The 18,808-nt window shown below is 39.1% G+C and overlaps 1 protein-coding gene across 1 annotated transcript in view; it reads left to right on the forward strand.

Annotated features, from left to right (window-relative positions):
• Positions 1 to 1,824: 1,824 nt before the first annotated feature.
• LOC104159501 (GPI ethanolamine phosphate transferase 1-like) overlaps positions 1,825 to 18,808 on the forward strand; it is a gene marked incomplete at its 3' end in the record, with an annotated part of 47,504 nt that continues 30,520 nt past the window's right edge. Inside the window, exons 1-4 of the mRNA XM_009697423.1 lie at positions 1,825 to 2,077; positions 6,128 to 6,249; positions 7,360 to 7,458; positions 12,191 to 12,297. Of these exons, the coding sequence (XP_009695725.1) occupies positions 1,851 to 2,077; positions 6,128 to 6,249; positions 7,360 to 7,458; positions 12,191 to 12,297 (555 nt within the window). The remainder of the gene's footprint in view (positions 2,078 to 6,127; positions 6,250 to 7,359; positions 7,459 to 12,190; positions 12,298 to 18,808) is intronic.

Here is an 18,808-nt window from a genome sequence, read left to right on the forward strand (position 1 = left end):
TTGAAGTAACTGCTTTGTTTAGTAGGGTGTTTAGTCTCATCAGTTTAAGGCATGAATGGTATGGGTTCTCTTATCAAACACAACTACATCAAAAGCAAAAGCCCTATGGAAAATAAAACTGATAGAATAAAATGAGGTCCTGCGTTGAACTTAATAGTATTTCTGTGACTGTGGTTTCATGTATGTAAATTCATGCAGGAACTCTGAGTACTTAAAGATAAAAAATAAACAAACTGATTTTTACAAATATCCACTTCTCTCTTGGAATCGCATTTGTAGACATAAAGCATGTAAGTTCCTGAATAATGAAAAGTTTTTGTTTAATCACTGAAGCGTGACTACTATGTGTCTCTTTGAAATGTTGTATTTAGTTGTTTCAATCTTCTTAACTGGTTTTCTCTCCAAATCTCTAAAATGACAAATTACTATTAATGATTCTGATTAGGATTGGCGTTATTGCATCTGTGTTTCAGTAGGGAAAATAGGTGGAATTGCAAGTTATGGTAAACTTGCATACAGATCTGAATTTTCTTTGGATTAGTAAGTAATAATAATAACTTTCGAATCTTTTTTAGTGTGTGGGTGTTTTTCTCTGAGTTTCCTGGCCCTTTAAAATTTTTATTTTGAAAGACATCTTTAAGAGTTTTGATCAGAGTAAGGTTACGTGGTAGTAAAGCCTTTTTTCTTTATTTCATAAGAATAATAGTTTCACCATGTGGTGGCTGTCTGCATCTGTCCAGCTGCTGGAATTCTCTAAGTAACAAGATAAACTTATATATTGTCATTCAGAAGCGCTAACTAGATTCTGAAACAAAGAGTTTCTTTTAGAGAGATGTGTATTTACATAGGTAATTGAATATCTGAACCTTCTAGGCTGTTAGGAACATCTGTTTCTAAATTGGTGAGTGGAGCTGTTGTTTTGTTAAGGTTGGTAATTAGCTAATATTTAAATAACTGAGTTAGCAGCCTGGACAGCACTAATAGGACTTTGTCGGAACTAAGCCTCATTCAGACACAGATCCCACACTTACCTGAGTCGATATACATATTTGTGTTGCCTTCAGTAGGCATCATAGAAACCCCTCAGTACATGTGGCAGACACTTACATTTCCAGTGTACATGTTACTAAGCATATTTGTGTCCCTGACCTGACTTCAGAGGATGACAGGGCAGAAAAAGCATTCAAAAAGGGAATATCACTATCCATGAAACATAATCTTTCAGGTGGTGTGCTTTTGTCACCTGTTTTAGAAGAGGAATAGTGTTCTGCACTCAGCAGAGCATCTTTGTTCCTTTAAAATAAGTTTTCTGTTTCTAGGCAGAATATAACCCCAGAATTGATAGTAAACTTGGAACAAGCAATTTTGGATGGAGGTTTGCTATAGGATGGCTTTCCCTAGCTGTCTTTGGCTTGCATTTGCCTGAACAGACCTCAACGCTGCCACGCAATCAGCCGGTAGAGGGTAGTATGTTCATGGAGACATGGCATTGTCTGAGTCTTCTGTCACTGATGTAGGTAACAAAAAAACTGCTGAATATTAGACCAACTGGCTTGATTCAGTGGTCTTCTGAAGCTGTCTGATACCCCACTGAACGCCAGAGATGAGTTGCTGAGACATAATGACTATCTGAAAATCTGAATTAGCCATGCAATGACTTTTGACAAAAACTTCTGGGAAAAAGCATGTTGGAGGCAGAGGTTGATTATGGATCCTGGGTAATGACTGTGGTTATGGTACTCGCGTCCTATAATGAAATAAATATTGATTCTACTAAGTCTCATCTGCCTGACTTTATTTTTCTCATTCTCTCTCAGTGTTGGACTTTGCCTTGCCAGCCTGCTGTTGCCATGGGTATACCAGCCTTCGTACTCGCTGGTCTCTTTGTGCATTGTGTGTTCTTGGTCTCCATTTTTGACATCTACTTCAGCTCTCCCCTGGTTCATGGTATGACTCCTCAGCAGACTCCACTGCCACCTCCAGCAAAACGTCTCGTACTCTTTGTTGCTGATGGTCTGCGGGCAGATTCACTGTATGAATTGAACAGCAACAATGCGCCCCAAGCACCTTATCTGCGGTAAGTCCATCTGAAAATGCTACTGATCCAGAAGATTTTGCTGCTGGAGGCAACTCTATGCAATATTGAAAAGAGAACGAGAGGGATGATGGCAATTGTGATGGCCTGGGTACTGCCTTCCCTCTACCTTTGAAGTAACAAACTTTGGAGAGTTACACTCTGCAGAAATGCGTGACCTTAAGTTGGCGTCCCTTGTTGTTGGTAAAGCTGCTAAACCATGAACAGAGTAAATTGAGTCAATATTGTCCTCTGAAAACTATAGCTAGCCAGTAACTGAGAAGAGTGTGAACTTTCTCCGTTCACAACAGCATGGTATCAATTCTGAAACCTAACAGAGTCGTTAATTTAAACTGCTTCCTGGATGTTCAGTTTAGGAGTAGCAGTTCATTAGCATGCTTGTCTTCTAATTCTAAACTACTGATGAAGCTTTTTAAGGAGTGATTAAAAAAGATGGCCCGAATGGATCTAACAGCAGGCTGCCACTTCCTATTTGTTCCACCCTTCCTGTATGCATGACCCTGCTGCCTCCCTTGTGCTCTCTAGTGTGTGTCTGATTGCTTAATGGAATGATTTGGTTTAAGATTGCGAAAAACTAATCCTGCCAAAAAAGAGTGTTTAAAAGTCGTATCCTTGAGTGCTTAAAACCAATTTTCACCAACCTTCCCTGTTTCCTTATATCAAGATAATTATTTGGTCATAAGACAAATAATTTCTTAGACTAAAAAAAGCAGACAGTATTAAATAAGACTACTTCTGTGTAATAGCACTGGTCTGGCTTGAATATCAGAGCAAACCTGGATAATCAATCATCTGAAGCTGTTACGGTGTTTTCATTCTGCTGCAGAAATCTGAGAAGCCTTTGCTACAGCCCTTGCCAGCTTATATGGGATTACTTGTACCTGTTTCTCCTGTTAGTGTTTTTGTAAGGTGCTGTCTGCCACATCCGTGTGACTTTTCAATGTCTTTTAGCAGTGGACTTCACAATTCCTCCAGAGCAGTTTTTTCTCTTAGCAGTAAAACTATTGGTCTTTTGCACCATGAACAAGGTGTGAATGCCATAATGGCCTCATCACTAGCAACAATGATGGGTAGTGACTAGGAAAGAGTTATAATGGGTGTTTGTGCCATTAAGTGGTTTGAGTTTTTCAGTTTCAGCCATTCAGCTTTATCGTGCCTATCTAGAAATAAAAAGTTAAACCACGGAATAACTTGTCCAGTGTTTGGAAGTTTGCACTTTTGCTGTCTCTACATTACTTTGTGGAGTTTGGACTTTTCTATTAAAAAAATCTGTAGAAGTAAAACATTGACACCTGCACTGAGAGTATGTGGCGGAATGGAGGGGAAGAACTGCCTTGTAACAAGCAAAGATGCTGACAGGTCACCAAGCAGAATAAAATGCCAGCAGCGGTTTGAAGTGCCATCTGTATTTCTCTTGTTGTCTCTCATGCTGCATATACATACACATGTATGTGAGCACGTGCATGTGAGAGGTGATGAAAAGAGAAAATGTGTGGCATGTTGTGCCTTCTGAAAGGTAGAGGGCCAGGCAGTCCAGGGCATATCTTCAGCTCTATTACATACACTGCTACAGTTTTGAAGCAGAAGGCTCAGTGTTTTGTCGCCAACCCTCTGAGCTACACAACTTCTGTAAATTAACCTTGTAAACAGGTCGACAATATCAGGTGTTGGTTGCTGCAAGTGTTTCCTTTTTTTATTCTGGCAAGTTGCTGCTGTCTGAGCTTTCCTTTTTCAGTAACGTTAACCCAAAGTATATGCAATTTAATATAAAGTTTACTTTTTTTGCACATTCATTCCTAAATGCCAACTGTCAGTCCCTTATCCGCTTTATAGTAGTGGGCAACATAAGAGCCAGATTACTTGTCTCATCCCGATGGAGCACTTTGGGAACTACTGCGTTGTTAATAAGGAAAGATTATCTTTAAATGAACAAGAACCATTCTTGTAGTAATATGCTATAAATAGAAGCAAAGTTTTAGTAGGTACATAAAGTTAATAATAAGTATCTATTAGGCTTGGAGCAGATTGCTGGCTGATATAGGCAAAGTACCTAGTCTTTTCTCTTAGAAATATTCTTGAAAAATGCATTTTTCAGCAGTGTTGTGATAGCTGTGAGGGATGGTAGATGATCTGAATTGCTGTGGTGGTGATGGGGGTTTCAGGGAAGATGTTTTCTTCCTTGCCTGCCATTTATCAACCATATTACTATATCATATTCATATTCATCATTGTTATTATGGGTAGCCAGTGTTTATACTGTCAAGGAAATTAATTTTTTTTAATGGTTCTTTTGAGTAAAAGACTTTGAAATAATTCAAAATAGCTAAATGAATTTTGAGGAGGTAAATGACAATATCTGGCAATATTTTTTCTGCCTGGTGTATGTTATTGTTGACTTCAGATCCTGTGATACAACCCCACATAAGCAAAGGTAAAGGATTACTTTCCAACTCAATACAAATCAAATTCTAATTAAAACAATTTCCTACCTGTTATGACAGTGAAGTCTGAGGAGGACCAAAAGTATTTTATTTTTGTCTTAAATCTTCCACTAATGCTAGTGCAATACATTTTGATCCGTATCCAGTGAGAATAAATTAGAAACCACTTTAACTAATACTTAAATCCTTTTTTCAAATTAGTACTTTTTTCAGTACAACTTGTCGAAAACCTAGCTGAGATGAGAACTAGGAATAACATGTCAGAGTGCTGTATCACCTTTTACATTTTTCATTGTAATATTTGGACTATTCCAATTAGTCTTGTGAGCTTTCAAGTAGGCCTGAGTGTGAGGTCTAAGATAAGTTAAAAACCAACAAGCAGACTCTGAATCCTGCAGACTTAGAGTGGATCCTGAAATTTTAGGTTGTGGTTTGATTTGTACTTCATCAGTGAGAAATATATTTAGACCTGAGTGTACAGATCTTGTAATTAACAGTTGTATAAGACTTTTCCAAATAGTTACAGAGCATGAACTTAGAATCTACTTGGGCTAAATAAAACACATCCGATAAAAATTTAGCAAATTTTGTATCTTACATCATGAACAACAAAAATAGTTTCCTGGTATATTTGATTCTTAAAAACTGCTTTGCATTTATTCAGAGGTTCTGCTGCTTTTTTTTCATTAAACATTAGTGTAACGTATGTCCTGGTGTGTTTTGTTTTCTTTCTTTCTCCCCTTGCTGTGACAGTGGGCAGTGAATCTTTCTCTTCTTCCAGAAGATGGAGACAAGAAAACAGCATATGATAGTGCTCACTGCGCTTGATCTCTGACAGGCTCCAACTGTTCATATCTTCAACAGACAAGAGTAGTTTACGAGGCTGTTTCTTACACTTGGGCTTTGTCCTCTATTTTCTTTGCTTTTTATCTGTTATACCTATTGTATGTGCATAATGCTTAGACAACTTGTGTATTTCTGTATATGTGGTGAGAAGGTATTCTGCTTCACTTCAGTGTAATTGCAAAACATGCAAGGTTTACTTAAATTTTCTCCGTGTTGCTGAAATGACTTGCACCTTAGATTTACATGGTTTTTAAATTCTCTTGATGCTGGCTTCCAATATTCAGCACAGATAAAGGCAGACCTGATCACAGGAACTAATTATAATTGAGCATATTTAATGAGTAAGAGAAGATTGAACTAGACACTTTCAAGCTAAATGGAAAGAACAAAGAAAAGTAACACCAGGCAGAAACATTCTGTTGGGGGGTTGGAAAGTAAGCTATAGCGGAAAGCAGCAGAAAAAAGTAGTATGTTAATTCTGAGTGTATTAGACCACCAGAAAAACTCATCTGTTTGCAGTGCTGATGGGCCACAATAGTAATGTTCTCTGTGGGGTGTTATAATATAGAACTACTTGCAGGTTAATGTTCTGCTTGTTTTGCAGCACAGCAGGTGGTAGTGAAAATCTGTTTTAGTCTGAGGTTTTTTTGTGTTTCCTGCCTGGCATGTACCTCACACTTTTTATCTGCAATTCATTGTACTTTCAAGAAGTCATAAGAATTAACTGCCTTGTTTCCTGTTTCAGGGGTATTCTAGAGAATAATGGCAGCTGGGGAATCTCTCACACCCGAGTCCCGACAGAATCCAGGCCTGGGCACGTTGCACTTATAGCTGGCTTTTATGAAGATGTCAGTGCAGTTGCTAAAGGTATGCTGGTCCTAAAGCGTTGAACACTGTCCTCCAAAATAAGGTGTTTCAGTGATGTGCTGGACTTGTAGTTGATTATTGATAAATACCTGCATAGCAGTTTGTATATCAAGATTATATGGAAAAGAATAATTTTGGATGGATTTCCCACTCTTGATAGCTATGAAAATAGCTTACATAAGTTACTATTTTGTAACATGGTTGAATTTAGCACCTTGAGTCTAGAAGCAGAAGTATCTTATGGAGTGACCTCTTCATGTAACACAGTTTTTAATTATCATTTGGAATGTAATGGGAGATGGCTAAGTTGGTGTCACAAACAAGAAGTGAACTGCAGTGTCATAGCTGAACCATTGCTAGGTTGAGTTGAGAATCGGTAGTAAAATAAAGCGAAAACCCTAAGTATGTGTTTTGTCCAGAGCTAGCTGTTACTGCGTGCTTGGTGGTTAATAATGTGGAACAAGCCTTTGCATTACTGACTTGATCTTTTGTGTGGTCCTGTGCCTTCCCCCAGGCTTCCAGGCCTGAACACTTGTAGTGTTGTGTGTTGGTTTTGGACAGGGGAGGTAAGAGGAATTACTTGATCTCATCTGTGTTCCTAATCAGAAAGTTCTTCCTTCTGATATCTACCACAAATGCAAGATTGGCAGAAACTGTTAAGAGCATCTCTATATTTGTGTCAGCTACCTTGTCATGGAAACAGAAGATCTTGAAGGTTTTATTGTGATGAGATGGATCGTGACTGCTGGAAATATGATATATGAGTATGTAATTTATTTGACCTAAAATGCCAAAAGCTGAGGACAGACCACAGGGGATTTAGACTTCGGGAGAATTTTAGTTGTTTAGAAGGTAAACCAGCTGTGTGTTTTGTCTGAATTCCTGCATGATGAGATTGGCTTAGGTTTTCAGCTTACTTCTCAATGAATGGGGGACTAATTGCAAATAGAGGTTGAAATGGAAGTAAAACCAAAGCTCGGAAAGTGGAGTTCATTGTGAAATAATATAAGGGAAACATAAAAAAAATAAATTTGCATGGACTATCATTCTTAGCAGTCAATGAGATGATCTGGCAACCCCATTTAAATCCAGGTATGTTTGTTTAACCAGGATGGAAGGAGAATCCAGTGGAATTCGACTCTGTTTTCAACGAAAGTAAATATACTTGGAGCTGGGGAAGCCCAGATATTTTGCCAATGTTTGCAAAAGGTAAGGTTTAAATTTTATGAATCTTTAACACATAGTTATCATGCAGTAAAATAGAGACACTTAGGAGTTTTTGAGTTAGAGAAGAAGGTGAATGAAGTATTTTCAGTTTGTATATTTGTGTATACCTAATTTCTTGTTTGTGAATTCAAGACTGGGTGGAGAAAAAGAAGCAAGCTTTTAAAGAGTATATCCCTGTTTATTATTCATCTATTTAAACAGGCCTTACCTAATTCTGTAAGAATACTAATGGAAACACATCCTTAGTTAAAAGGATCTAATATTTTTTCTTTGACATTTAAAGCTCTTGTTTGCAAGCCTGCAGCTGGGGTTTTACTTCCTCTGCATGTAGCTTCCAGTGAGTCGGGCAGTGGAACTGCAGCCGTGCTTTTTCAGTGTCTGAGCTGGAGAAGCAGCTTATTGTGGGTTATCCTGCTTCTACTCTAGAACAGTAATGGGTAAAGCGAAGAACTATGTGCAAGTAGGAACTGCCTGGTACTATGTCTGAAGCTGAAGCCGTTCCCCCATGGTGTGCAGTGTGCTAAAGTTTTGTCAGCCCAGTGCAATTGGTCTTTGAGCATGCAGAGGTTGCTGAGCAACACTTCAAACATTTAAAGGGTCTCCAAATTTAATTTTGTTTTGTTCTTGCAAGAATGAGGGCATATACCCCCTTTCCCATAATCTCAGAATAACACAGACTGAAGTGAAAAGGGGACAAGCTAGGGGTGTACGCTGCTGTTCTATTCTAAGTATTGGCATTGACAAATCAGAAAAATGTGATAGGCAGGGTAGAAGTGGAATCTAATACTGGTTTAGAAAAAATGTACATCATATTTCCCATGATGATTCTTGAACTTTTTCTGAACTCCAATCTCTTCCCCCTTTCCTCCTGATATTCCCCCCCACATACCTCTTCTCTGTTCTTTGCTTGATCCTCATAAGTTTATGGTAAGCTGTAAAAATATTTCCTGATAATTTCCCATGACCTCAGATTACAGCTTGTATTTGGGAATATTGTGATGGTGGCTGGGGAGAAGGGAAAGGTAGTACGCTGCCCTTGCACAGATTATTTACATTTTTGGAGATATGTTCTTGGGAAAGCATTTGAGGAATTCAAGAATTTCCCAGAGCCCTGTCCTTCTACTAGATTTGTTTGAGTAAGAAGATAAGCAGAGGACTTGGAAGCAGCTTTGGTGTTATCTGGCGGGATGTGCAAGGGTAATACCATACTGTTGCTGTGTCTCTTAATATGGCTTGTTCTGAGAGGCATCGACAATGGAGCTGTCTTTTGCAGGAGGTGGGAAATCCCCCCAAATTGAGAAAGGTTTAGTGCAGCACTGTGTCGGAGAAGTAGATGCTGTATGGGAAAATGAATCATAGTTTCTCATGACAGAAAAGTAGATTAACTTCTTTTAGTAGAAAAAGGTATTTTCCCTTCTTCCAAAGAGGAGAAATTTTATCATACTGAAAGGAATATATTCAAGTGTTTGTTCTTTACTTTTACAAAATAGCCGAAAAGGACATAGGGGAGCATAGCTTAATTTCTCTCCCTCTTTCCATGTTGCAAATTAGTGAGGTCATAGGACTCTTCTTGTTTGTATTTTATCATGCCAAAATGTTCAGAATTTTATTAACTGTTTCACCTCTTTCATTGGATGATACATAAAGAGTGTATAACACCTGCTGGTTTTTGGGAAGGAGAGAAAAATCCTTTGTTTCCTGTCATTGTCTATGTTCTTCAGGTCCTTTTCCTCTCATAAAATAAAGATGTCAATGAAGTGGTTGAGGATTCTATAGAGAAGGTAAATAAGATGCTCACAGGTCTCTTTAAATATCAAAACAGATATGCATGAAATCTAAATTTATCGATGTCTCAATGACTCTGTGATTAGTGTTTTAGTCTGAGAAAATGTCCTTTGGACATTTGGTATGCCTTTGGAACTGGTATGCAATTTACTTACAACATAAGCAAGATTAAAAGGTGTTAGTTTCTAAGAGTTAAACCTAAGCTACACAAATTCAGTGTGCTAATTTTAACCATGCTTTCTATGATATTTTTAGATTATGACCTTGAAATTATCTGAAAATAATATACTTTGAAAATGCTTATTTTATTTCCAGAACGCTCCTTAAAATTTTGAGGTTTTTCTTTTAGACTTGCCGGAACTTGAGGCTTGACTTGAACAGTCCAGTCCTGTACTGTTTTGTCATGGATCTAGGTTGGAGTATAATCCAGAGTATTAAATGCCATGCTGAAAAAGGAGCTGAGGCTGTTGCTTCTGTTAAGGAAAGTAGATATTAGTCCTTTACACCCAAATTGCCACTTGTTCCACAGATTCCCTTTGTCTCTCTTGGAAACTAGCAGCAAGGCTGGGGTCATTGTTTAGCTGGAGTATGAGGAAAGGTATCATCGAGACCATGGGAACAACCCGGACAAACCTTTGTCGGGGTTATTCTGGACAGACAGACCTCTCGGTCTCCTTGTTCCTACAGCGCACCAATAAGAATGCAACATTTCTGACATTCCTGACCTGGCTGTGTTTGACAGCTCTCTGATGCCCACACTCTGTCGGCTCAGTGTCTGACTGTCCTTGTGCCTTCATTCTTTCTTCCCCTCTTTTGTGCCTGCAAAATTTGCTAGCACAAGTCTCCTGCTGGTCTGGGCTCTGACCTGTGAAAGGCTTGTCAGACACACAATCTGCCCTGCTAGCAGAGCAAGAGCTTTTCTTTCCACAGGATATAAATGTTATTGTAAGAGGGTGATAACTTGATACCTGATCCTAATATTTGAATGTTGATGCTGAGGACAAGATGATGTGCCAGACAAGTCTGGAGTAGGAGTAGGTGGTATCTGGTATGAGAGTTTCTGACACCTCCAGTTATTTCCCTTAGTGTAATGACAGCACCCAACCCAGTAGAGGTCTTTGCTCACTTCTAAAGGACATTTTCATCCCTGGCTTCCTTCTACTTCTCTATCCCACCTTTGCTTCCTCATCTCCAGACTTAAAGAAAGTATTGGGCATACTGTTGCCTGCCACCTTTCAAACGATAGAAATAAAATAATATTTTGTAATATTTTGCATAGTAGAGTTTCCTATTTTGAAAATCAATTATTTTATAAGCTATGCAGGCACTGCAAAACTTTCCTAGTATGGCTTCATTTTGCTGCTCTTTCTCTTTATAGCATTGCAGGGTTGAGTGGGTTATTTGTTTTTTTTCCACTGGTAGAAATTAGAAATCAGTAAGTAGTAGATGTGTTCCTTTGCCCGGTCTGCAAACTGCATGCTTTCATTTGACTTCTTTGGTGTGGCACTTCTCAAAGAGAGGTCTTCTTGGGTTTGCTGTGACACTGCAGAAAAACAGTACAGCACTCTACACTCTTAGACCATCAGCCATCCTGACAGTGATGGCCAGGGCTTATTTCTTCTTTGAACTCATTTGTCCACTAATTGGAACTCCTGAATTCATTTTTTAATGCCTGGGAGTATTTTATTCCTTTTCTTTCAGGCTGTGAGAACTGCAGTGAGTGTTCTGGGTTATAAGTAGTAGTAACATCTCCTGGGGGACAGTGGGGAGCTGCAGCAGAAAATCTGTGCCAGCTTTCATCTTCCTGGCCTGAAATACCTGCGTCCCTTGTGTGGATTTGGACATAAGCTTGGTTAAACAGCTCCTTTATACTGGGATGTTAGTTCATTCACAAGCCTGGAAGCTTACAGAACTGCATTATATAGATGTGGCATCCAGCAAATCGGTTATATTCTCTCTGGCCATCAACTGATTGAAGAGCATTCTCCCCTCTGGGAGTTTACATAGTCACGGTAGAAATAGCATCCCCAAGCTGTAATGGCTCAGCCGTTGACTGAATTATTTCATTAAACCCCACCTAACTTCAGATCTTTCCAGGACTTCAGAAGTTTACTTTCTTCTAGGTCTTCATCTTCCCCTTACCCCTTTCTCTGCTTTGCTCTCGTCAGTGAGTACAGAATGAAATTGCCTTGTCCAGATGCCGTGTTTTTGCATCAGTGGCCCTCATGTTGTACTTTATGCCTGAACATAGTCCAGTAGTTCTATCTTTTATATTTTGAATCCATGTTTTAAAGATGCCGACTTTGCCTATTTTCTTCCTGAAGTTGTCCACTTGGCTCTTAGTACTGCATTGCCTCCTAGAATTGATGTACGGTAACTAAGTTACATCCCTTCTGTTGCCTTCCTTATATGTGATATGTGATGTTTTCCTGTGTAAAAGGCCTCATGAATAAGGCATTGTCTTGTATGATTCAGTTTAACAACCAAAACCTAGGTAGATCTTCTTAAACATACCCCCCCCACACATGTGCTCAAACAAGGCTCTTAATGGGTAACTTCCTCTATTAGAAGTTTATCAGTGAAATTCCTTGTTTCAAAACTGAATTCTGATCGATTTGCTGTAACTGGGACTTGTTCTGCTCCTGTCTGCTTTTCCATACCTTATTTCTTCACCTGAGCATACTGGATAACATTGTTCCTCATTCCTCTGAAGTGCTGATAAGCTAATGAGTTAAAATGGTATCCAGGCTTCAAAAAAACCATAAATTATGGGAAAGTTTAAAATAAGGAGAAAATTTCTTCGACTTCTCTCAGGATTGTCATTCTTGATAGGTTTCTACTCCTGTGCGTTAAATATTCATGTATTTTTGACTATGAGAAAAGGAAGGAAACTTTGCTGCCTCCTATTCCTTCTATATTGTTTTTGCAGGTGCTACTGGAGATCATGTTTATACATTTTGTTACACGGCAGAAAGTGAAGACTTTGGAGCACAAGATGCAGCCAAGCTTGACATGTGGGTTTTTGATCATGTTAAGGTGAGCAGAGAATCTTTTTGTGCTACCTGTGTATAAAAAGCACAGCTGGATTTTAACTTTATCGTAGAACTAGAAAGTAAGAAATTTTTGAAAGATCTGTCACTTGGGGTGATAAGTAAAAATTGCTTGAATTGATTATCATGACTAGTGTAATGGAAGTTTAGAGGAAGTATTTGTCATTCCATACTAATAAGAAAAAGTACCTTTTAAAAACATTCTTGGCTTTTCTTTGTCTTAAATTTGCATATAATCTGAAACCCATTTTAGAGTGCTACAGACCCTTTAAAATCTTGAAAGTGATTAGTTAAGGGTTTTATAACAAGTATTACAGCATGGCAGAAATGTTAAGTCTTCATTATGAGAAAAAAAATGGACAATATTATTGACTTATATTATATACAGTGTAGCTTGTTCTGATGCACGTAGCTGGCTCCTGATTATCTACTGTGGTTCATGCTATGCTGCTGGTGCCAGAGGAGTCCCGGTTAGTTTTGGAGGGGTGTTGGGAGGGGTGATGCAGAGGCAGCTTATGCCCTGAAGCAGTATAACTTGTTCACATGGTGCTCTGCTCAGCTGACTGGGTCAGTGCTGGTTCATGACTGTTGTTTTCTGTGACAGTGACGCTGTGAGTCTTAACAGTCCAAGACAGGTAGCTTCTGATTATTCATTAATTCCTATATTCATGTTATTCCATGCTACCTCACTTGTCCTGGATTAAGAAATGCTGATAGTGGGTATTGGTGTATAAATATCTGTATCAGTGGAGCAATTACGTGAGTTACTTTCTGGATCTCATAGCAATGTTAATGGCGATTAAGACTTAATAAAACTTTCTGCAAGATCTCTGGGCTGTATGCATTAACACTAGCTAACCAGCATAAATCAAATCAAACCAAAAATAAAACCAAATAAATTAATAAACCGAATCAGCATCTATCTTAAGAAGCCAAGGGTGAGGCTGCTTTAAACAGTGATGCAATTGGAAAAGTTCATTATAGTTTGCTAATTTTCAAAGGAAGTGATTTTCTCAGTTTGCAGGTGAAAAGATGTTTTTCTAACTGCCATCCTCTCCCTGAATGTACACTTGTGCCAGGTTGCATGTTGTAATGCGTATGAATAATACAAATCAAATTAGGCTGTCAATTACACTTGAATAGCTGTCGTCTTAAAGTTGCACCCTGCTGTCATTTGGAGCTGCATAGGTATGTGAGGGTGGTACTGTCTTTCTTTTGCTTAAAAACACCTAATGACATGTCTTCTTTCAAACTATAAAGGTATGTTTAAGATATATGTCATTACTGATGACTTTTTCCTTGGAACCAGCACCATTATTTTAAAGACTTATTTTGCCCATCTGAAGCTCATACTGTGAATGGATAGGGCTTTTATTTACTGGTGTAAAACAGTCATTTCATTAATCATCTCTTCAGTTACACATCAGTGATTGCTTCAGAAGTGTGAAAGTTGAGGCTAACTGAAACTGAGGTCACTCTCCTACTATAACTTGAACAACTCTGAGCTATACTCGTGAGATTATATACAAGTAACAATGACAATTTGCCGAAATGTAAATTCTGCTTTGCCTACATTTCTTTTTCCTCCTTCCAGTTTTATCTCAAATATTTAACAACGTATCATTTAACTGTAGGTTAGGAAAGGTGGTCCCTGGATTCCTGCCTCTTCAGGGAGTAAAAGACACTAAAGTATACTCTCTCTCTACTGTATAATCGGCAGGTCCTAAGCATTATGACGGCCACTTGTGGCTTCCTCTGCCCCAAAAAAGATGGCGATAAAATGGAGAATGGCTGGCTAATGTTTGGACTCCTAGTGTTGGCACCCTGAAATGACTTGTTCTCTTGAAAAGCACTAATGATAACTCAGTTGGTCAGGAGATGTGAAACTCTGACTAGTTTTTATTTGTATAGATCAGAAGCAGATTTCTTAAATCATGAGTGGAGGAAAAAAATGTATGATACTTGATAGTTCCTGTCATGTCTGCTCATGGTACAAGGTGATTCTAGCACTTTCTTGAGACAGAGAAAATTGAGTGTAGACTATACTGGGTGGTGGTTTTATCTGCTGCTGGGTTAAAACTCAGTAATTTTAATGTGTGGTAATAGCTTGGGAGTGGCTTGGAGATCCAGATGGGTATGGAGTTGATTGTGCATTTTTTCTGGGTTTTGGGTGGTTTTTCTGTTTTGTTTTTTTTCTTTTAGAAGCCTTCAAAGTAATTGAGGGACTGAGTGTAATTCAGTGTGATGTGGCCTAGTGATTCTCAGTTAAATAACCTTTACTTAGATCGTGGTTTGAATCTGTGCTAAAGAAAAATTAAGGAGCAAAATATTGGGAGTCTGGGTTAACTAGCAGGAGAAAAAATGGTCTTTTTAATGCATTTCTGATTTTTTTTAAAAAAAGTATTTTGTGAAAAACGGTTTTATAAAATTGAAGTTCTTTTTAGGGTAAAATGATTAAAATTCCAGGAACCCAGACAGTCTTGGAGATGAGTTCTAGTAATGGTCTAACCACAATTTATTATGACCACAGGGTAGAATATGCTTAAGATATTCAGTTGATGTCTTCTGACTTAAATGGACACGTAGGTGCAGATGGCAAATGTTTTGGTTTTTTTTTTTCTTTTCTTGTTTTGAACACAGTACTTCATTCTTCCTTTGGCCCCTTGTCCTGTCCCACTCAGTGGGTGAGGGTGAGGTTATCTTTTAAATTCTCTGTACAGTAATCCAGAGTGATGACAATCACTCTAGAAGTTCAATCAAAGTCACGCATTTACTGAAAGCTTGGCCAGATTACAGCAGATAGTGGCTTGGCAAAAGTTATGATTATATTACAACAACAAACTTGCAGCAATATTACCATTATGTGCCCGGGATGAAATACAACAAACTTTTAACAGTATTACCTTTATGTGCCTAGAGTGAAATAGAGAAACAGAGATGGAAAGAGAGAGAGATGTAAGAGAAAGGAGGGGTATCACCACCCTTGGGTCCAGTGATGTCTTCTGGTTGTGGTCCTCAGGTGGTGGGCGTGCATGCGTGGCTCCTTGAAACTTCTCTTTTCATAGACCTTGGCTACACCCCAGGGGAGGGGATTTGCCTTGGCTGGCACATGCGTAATCTTTGCTTTGAAAAGTTCAAGAAATGGGTCTGGGGTACCTGGTAGTCTCCGGTGGTTGTCTAGCCCCTTCCCCCTTTTTCCTTCTGCATGACCGAGGTATGACCTTTTGTCTGCACAGTCGCAGTTCACGGGCGCGTACGTGCAAACTACAGGCGGTATCTCAGTTCACAGAATAGGGGAGTTGATTCACAAGGCGATGCCTCCTCCACCCTGTGTGAGCTCGCTTCTGGTTGCTGGACAGAACCTGTTTTGCACCAATGTTTGAGGCATCCCCATACATTAATCCCTTCGGTCTCTTACACCCCTTTCTGCTCGAAGAAGACCAGACCAAGCCTGCAGACTGTCCCTTCTGTGCAGGATGGAGGCTGGAGTCCAGAACTGAATGGTGTTAAACTTTGAAGCTCTGCAGGCAGTGCTATGACATCATGTTGATTCCTGCCAGTGGATTTCAATACAGATAGCTCTGCTGTAACTAGCAGTGCAATGGTTGATTGATTTTTTTTTTTTTAAAATGTGTAGGAATCTTGTGCATGAGCATGCTCGACTGATATAAATCTGGCATATGTATGTTTATCCTGCCTTTGTACACTTATTTTACATCTAAAAACTGGCATAACTATTTAATTTTTCACATCAGCATAAATCAGTATGCACAGCTTTAATCAACCAATTTAATTAAGTTGTCCTGGATTTATGTATGAAGGAGCTTTGTGAAAGGAGAAAGTTTGTTTGGTCTCTTTCTCCCTCTACATCCATGCAGTCAGCAACAGTTTGTCAGCTCTATTAAAGGATCATGCTTCCATGGAGGGCTCTGTTTGGGGAACAAATGATCCCCAACAACTTATGTTAAACATCTATGAAGTCCATATTTTGTTCAGATGTAAGTCAGTCATGTGTTCACTAGACTTTATAGGTAGTCTTTTTTTCCTTCTTTGCTTTCTCCCATCCGTGGAGGGAGATGATACTAGAAGATTTCACGTAGTTGTAAGCAAACTTCTCTTGTAATATTTTAATTTAGTATTACATTATAATTAACTTTACAGTTTACTGTGAATGTTTTAATGGGAAACTTATTGCTGATCTTACTAAATTGCGTATCAGTCGTAGCCAGGGCATTATTTGTTGTTAGTTACCAGAAGATCATATAAGAGTTGCCAGAATCGTAGGAAAAGAAGGTTTGAAGAAAGCTGTAGTGGTCATCGAGTCCAGCTCCATGCATGAAGGAGGTCCATTTAGAGCAGGCTGCTGAGGCCTTGTCCAGTCAAGTTTTGAGCATCTTCAAGGGCAGAAATTCAACAACTTCTTGAGCACCTGTTCCAATATCTTGCTAGATGAAAGGTCTCTTTATCTTACTGGCACTTCCTACATTTCAAATTGTGAGTTTCCCCTCATCCCATCACCAAGACCCTCTGAGCAGTCTCACTCAATCTTTTCTTCACCCTTCCAGTAGATGGTTGTAGATGGCAATGAGATCTCTCCTTAGCTGCCTTTTCTTGAGACTGGAGAAACTGAGTTCTCTCAGCATCTTTGTTGTTTACGCCCATCCCTGAAACTTGTTGGCATTTGGCTTAAGTATACAAGGGAGGTAATATTACTGAATAGAGAAAATAAAAGGGAAACAACGAAAAAATTGAGACAGAAGGATATCGTTAACATATGATGCTGGCTTGGAAACTAGTGTTGAGTGGCAGTAGGTCTCAAGTTTTGTGAATATACTGAGTACCAAAAAGAAGAGACCTTTAGTGGGCTGCAAGGAGATACAAAGATAGTGCTGGGCAAACAGTTCAGCAACCTCCAGGGCAAGGTGAAGTGGTTTTTGCCCCTACTGTTTGGTGTCCTGCTTACCAACTCACCACCGTTATCACCTTAAGATAACTCCTTGTGGTGAACTTCCTACTTGTGTTTTTTCAGTAAACTATTTAAAAAAACATTCCATGGGGAAAAAGTTTGCTATTTGCTCTGGGAAAAGATGCTACATCTTAGGATACACTCATCTTCCTTTTGTCATCTCTTTCTTAATTAGCCAGAGGTTGGTCAAGCTTTTCTGGCTGCTGCTGCTCAGGGTTACGAGGTGGCTGGGGGAGTGGGGTGGTTTTGGTACGTCACAGGGACTCATTGGGTGGGAGAGGAGAAGCTCAGGCCTTGCCTTTCTCACAGCAGTTTCTTGTGCTTAATCAGTCCATGATAGAAAAATAGCTGCCTTCTAATATTGATCTACATATTAGGATTTAATTTTTGGAGTTTCCTGTTTGTATGCTTTGATATATTGTTTCCTTTTATTTAATTAAAAATAAGAAACCAGAATTATACGGTATCCTGCAAGTTACTGGTGTGCTCAGGAAGGCTTCTGCGGTCTGTGGTCAGATATGTGCAGGTGGATGGACCCTTGTTGGAAATGGAAATCTCCGTTAAGATAATATTACTATTGAATGTGATCCGATTTTGTTCTTGTATCTGTATTTAAAATATCTCTGGACTTTGGTCATGATTTTGTTTAGACAAGAGCTGAAGTTGAGAGCAGGCATATATTAGTCCATGCGGCTTGTGTATATTCAGGGAGAAAAAAAAGTGGAATTGTGTACTGCCATGGTTTCCTTACGTGGCTTACTATGATACTCTTGCTGCCAGTTTGGTCTTCCTCTGGGTATAATGACTTTTGTTACACAAGGTGCGAGCTTTAGTTTTTAAGAGCTTGACCACTCTCACAGATGTGTGGTGGACTGCTCTGTCCTTTGGTGGCAGAAATGGTTCACTTGCTCTACCGGCATTTTCTCTGGACTCTTGCGTGAAATTTGAAAACACTTTCCTTAATATTAGTGTACTGAAAAGTTCTCTGGATCCTCTTTGAACTAAAAACCTACCCAACTTTGTTTCCTTGGGCCGTGCTGTTACTAAGGAGATCATGTTGGAATAGCTGTCAGCCTGCATTTTGCATTGCTGTAATACGGCTGGTCTAACACAGAATAGCCATGTCAAGGCTCGTTCAATCTGAGGGGAAAATCCCCCCTGGCATCTGCCTCAGGGATGCTTAAGTAGGACATGTGCAAGGCAGATGTATGTTCTGTAGTTCCTGTATTTGCAAAGCATGTCTTTTTTTGTTCTGTTTTAATGTAGTTTCTGGAAAGAAGTTGTAGCTTGGTATCTCAGTCCTGCAGAACCTGCTTCCAAAGCGAGAGTATTTGAGACCTTTGCTTCCAGCTTGAAATGGATGAATCAATGGAAGTGTAAAGTCATAAGTGGTGCTCAGGAATGGTTCATCATTGTGACTATACAGGAGGCAAAGAAGGAATGATATGCAGTTATATGGTATTTCTGCCTAAACTCAAACAGAGACAAAACCAAAGAAAACCACAAGAACAAACCACAATTCCCACAACCA

Source organism: Cariama cristata, unplaced genomic scaffold, assembly GCF_000690535.1.
Source record: "Cariama cristata isolate BGI_N322 unplaced genomic scaffold, ASM69053v1 scaffold17043, whole genome shotgun sequence".
Classification (NCBI taxonomy): Eukaryota; Metazoa; Chordata; class Aves; order Cariamiformes; family Cariamidae; genus Cariama; species Cariama cristata.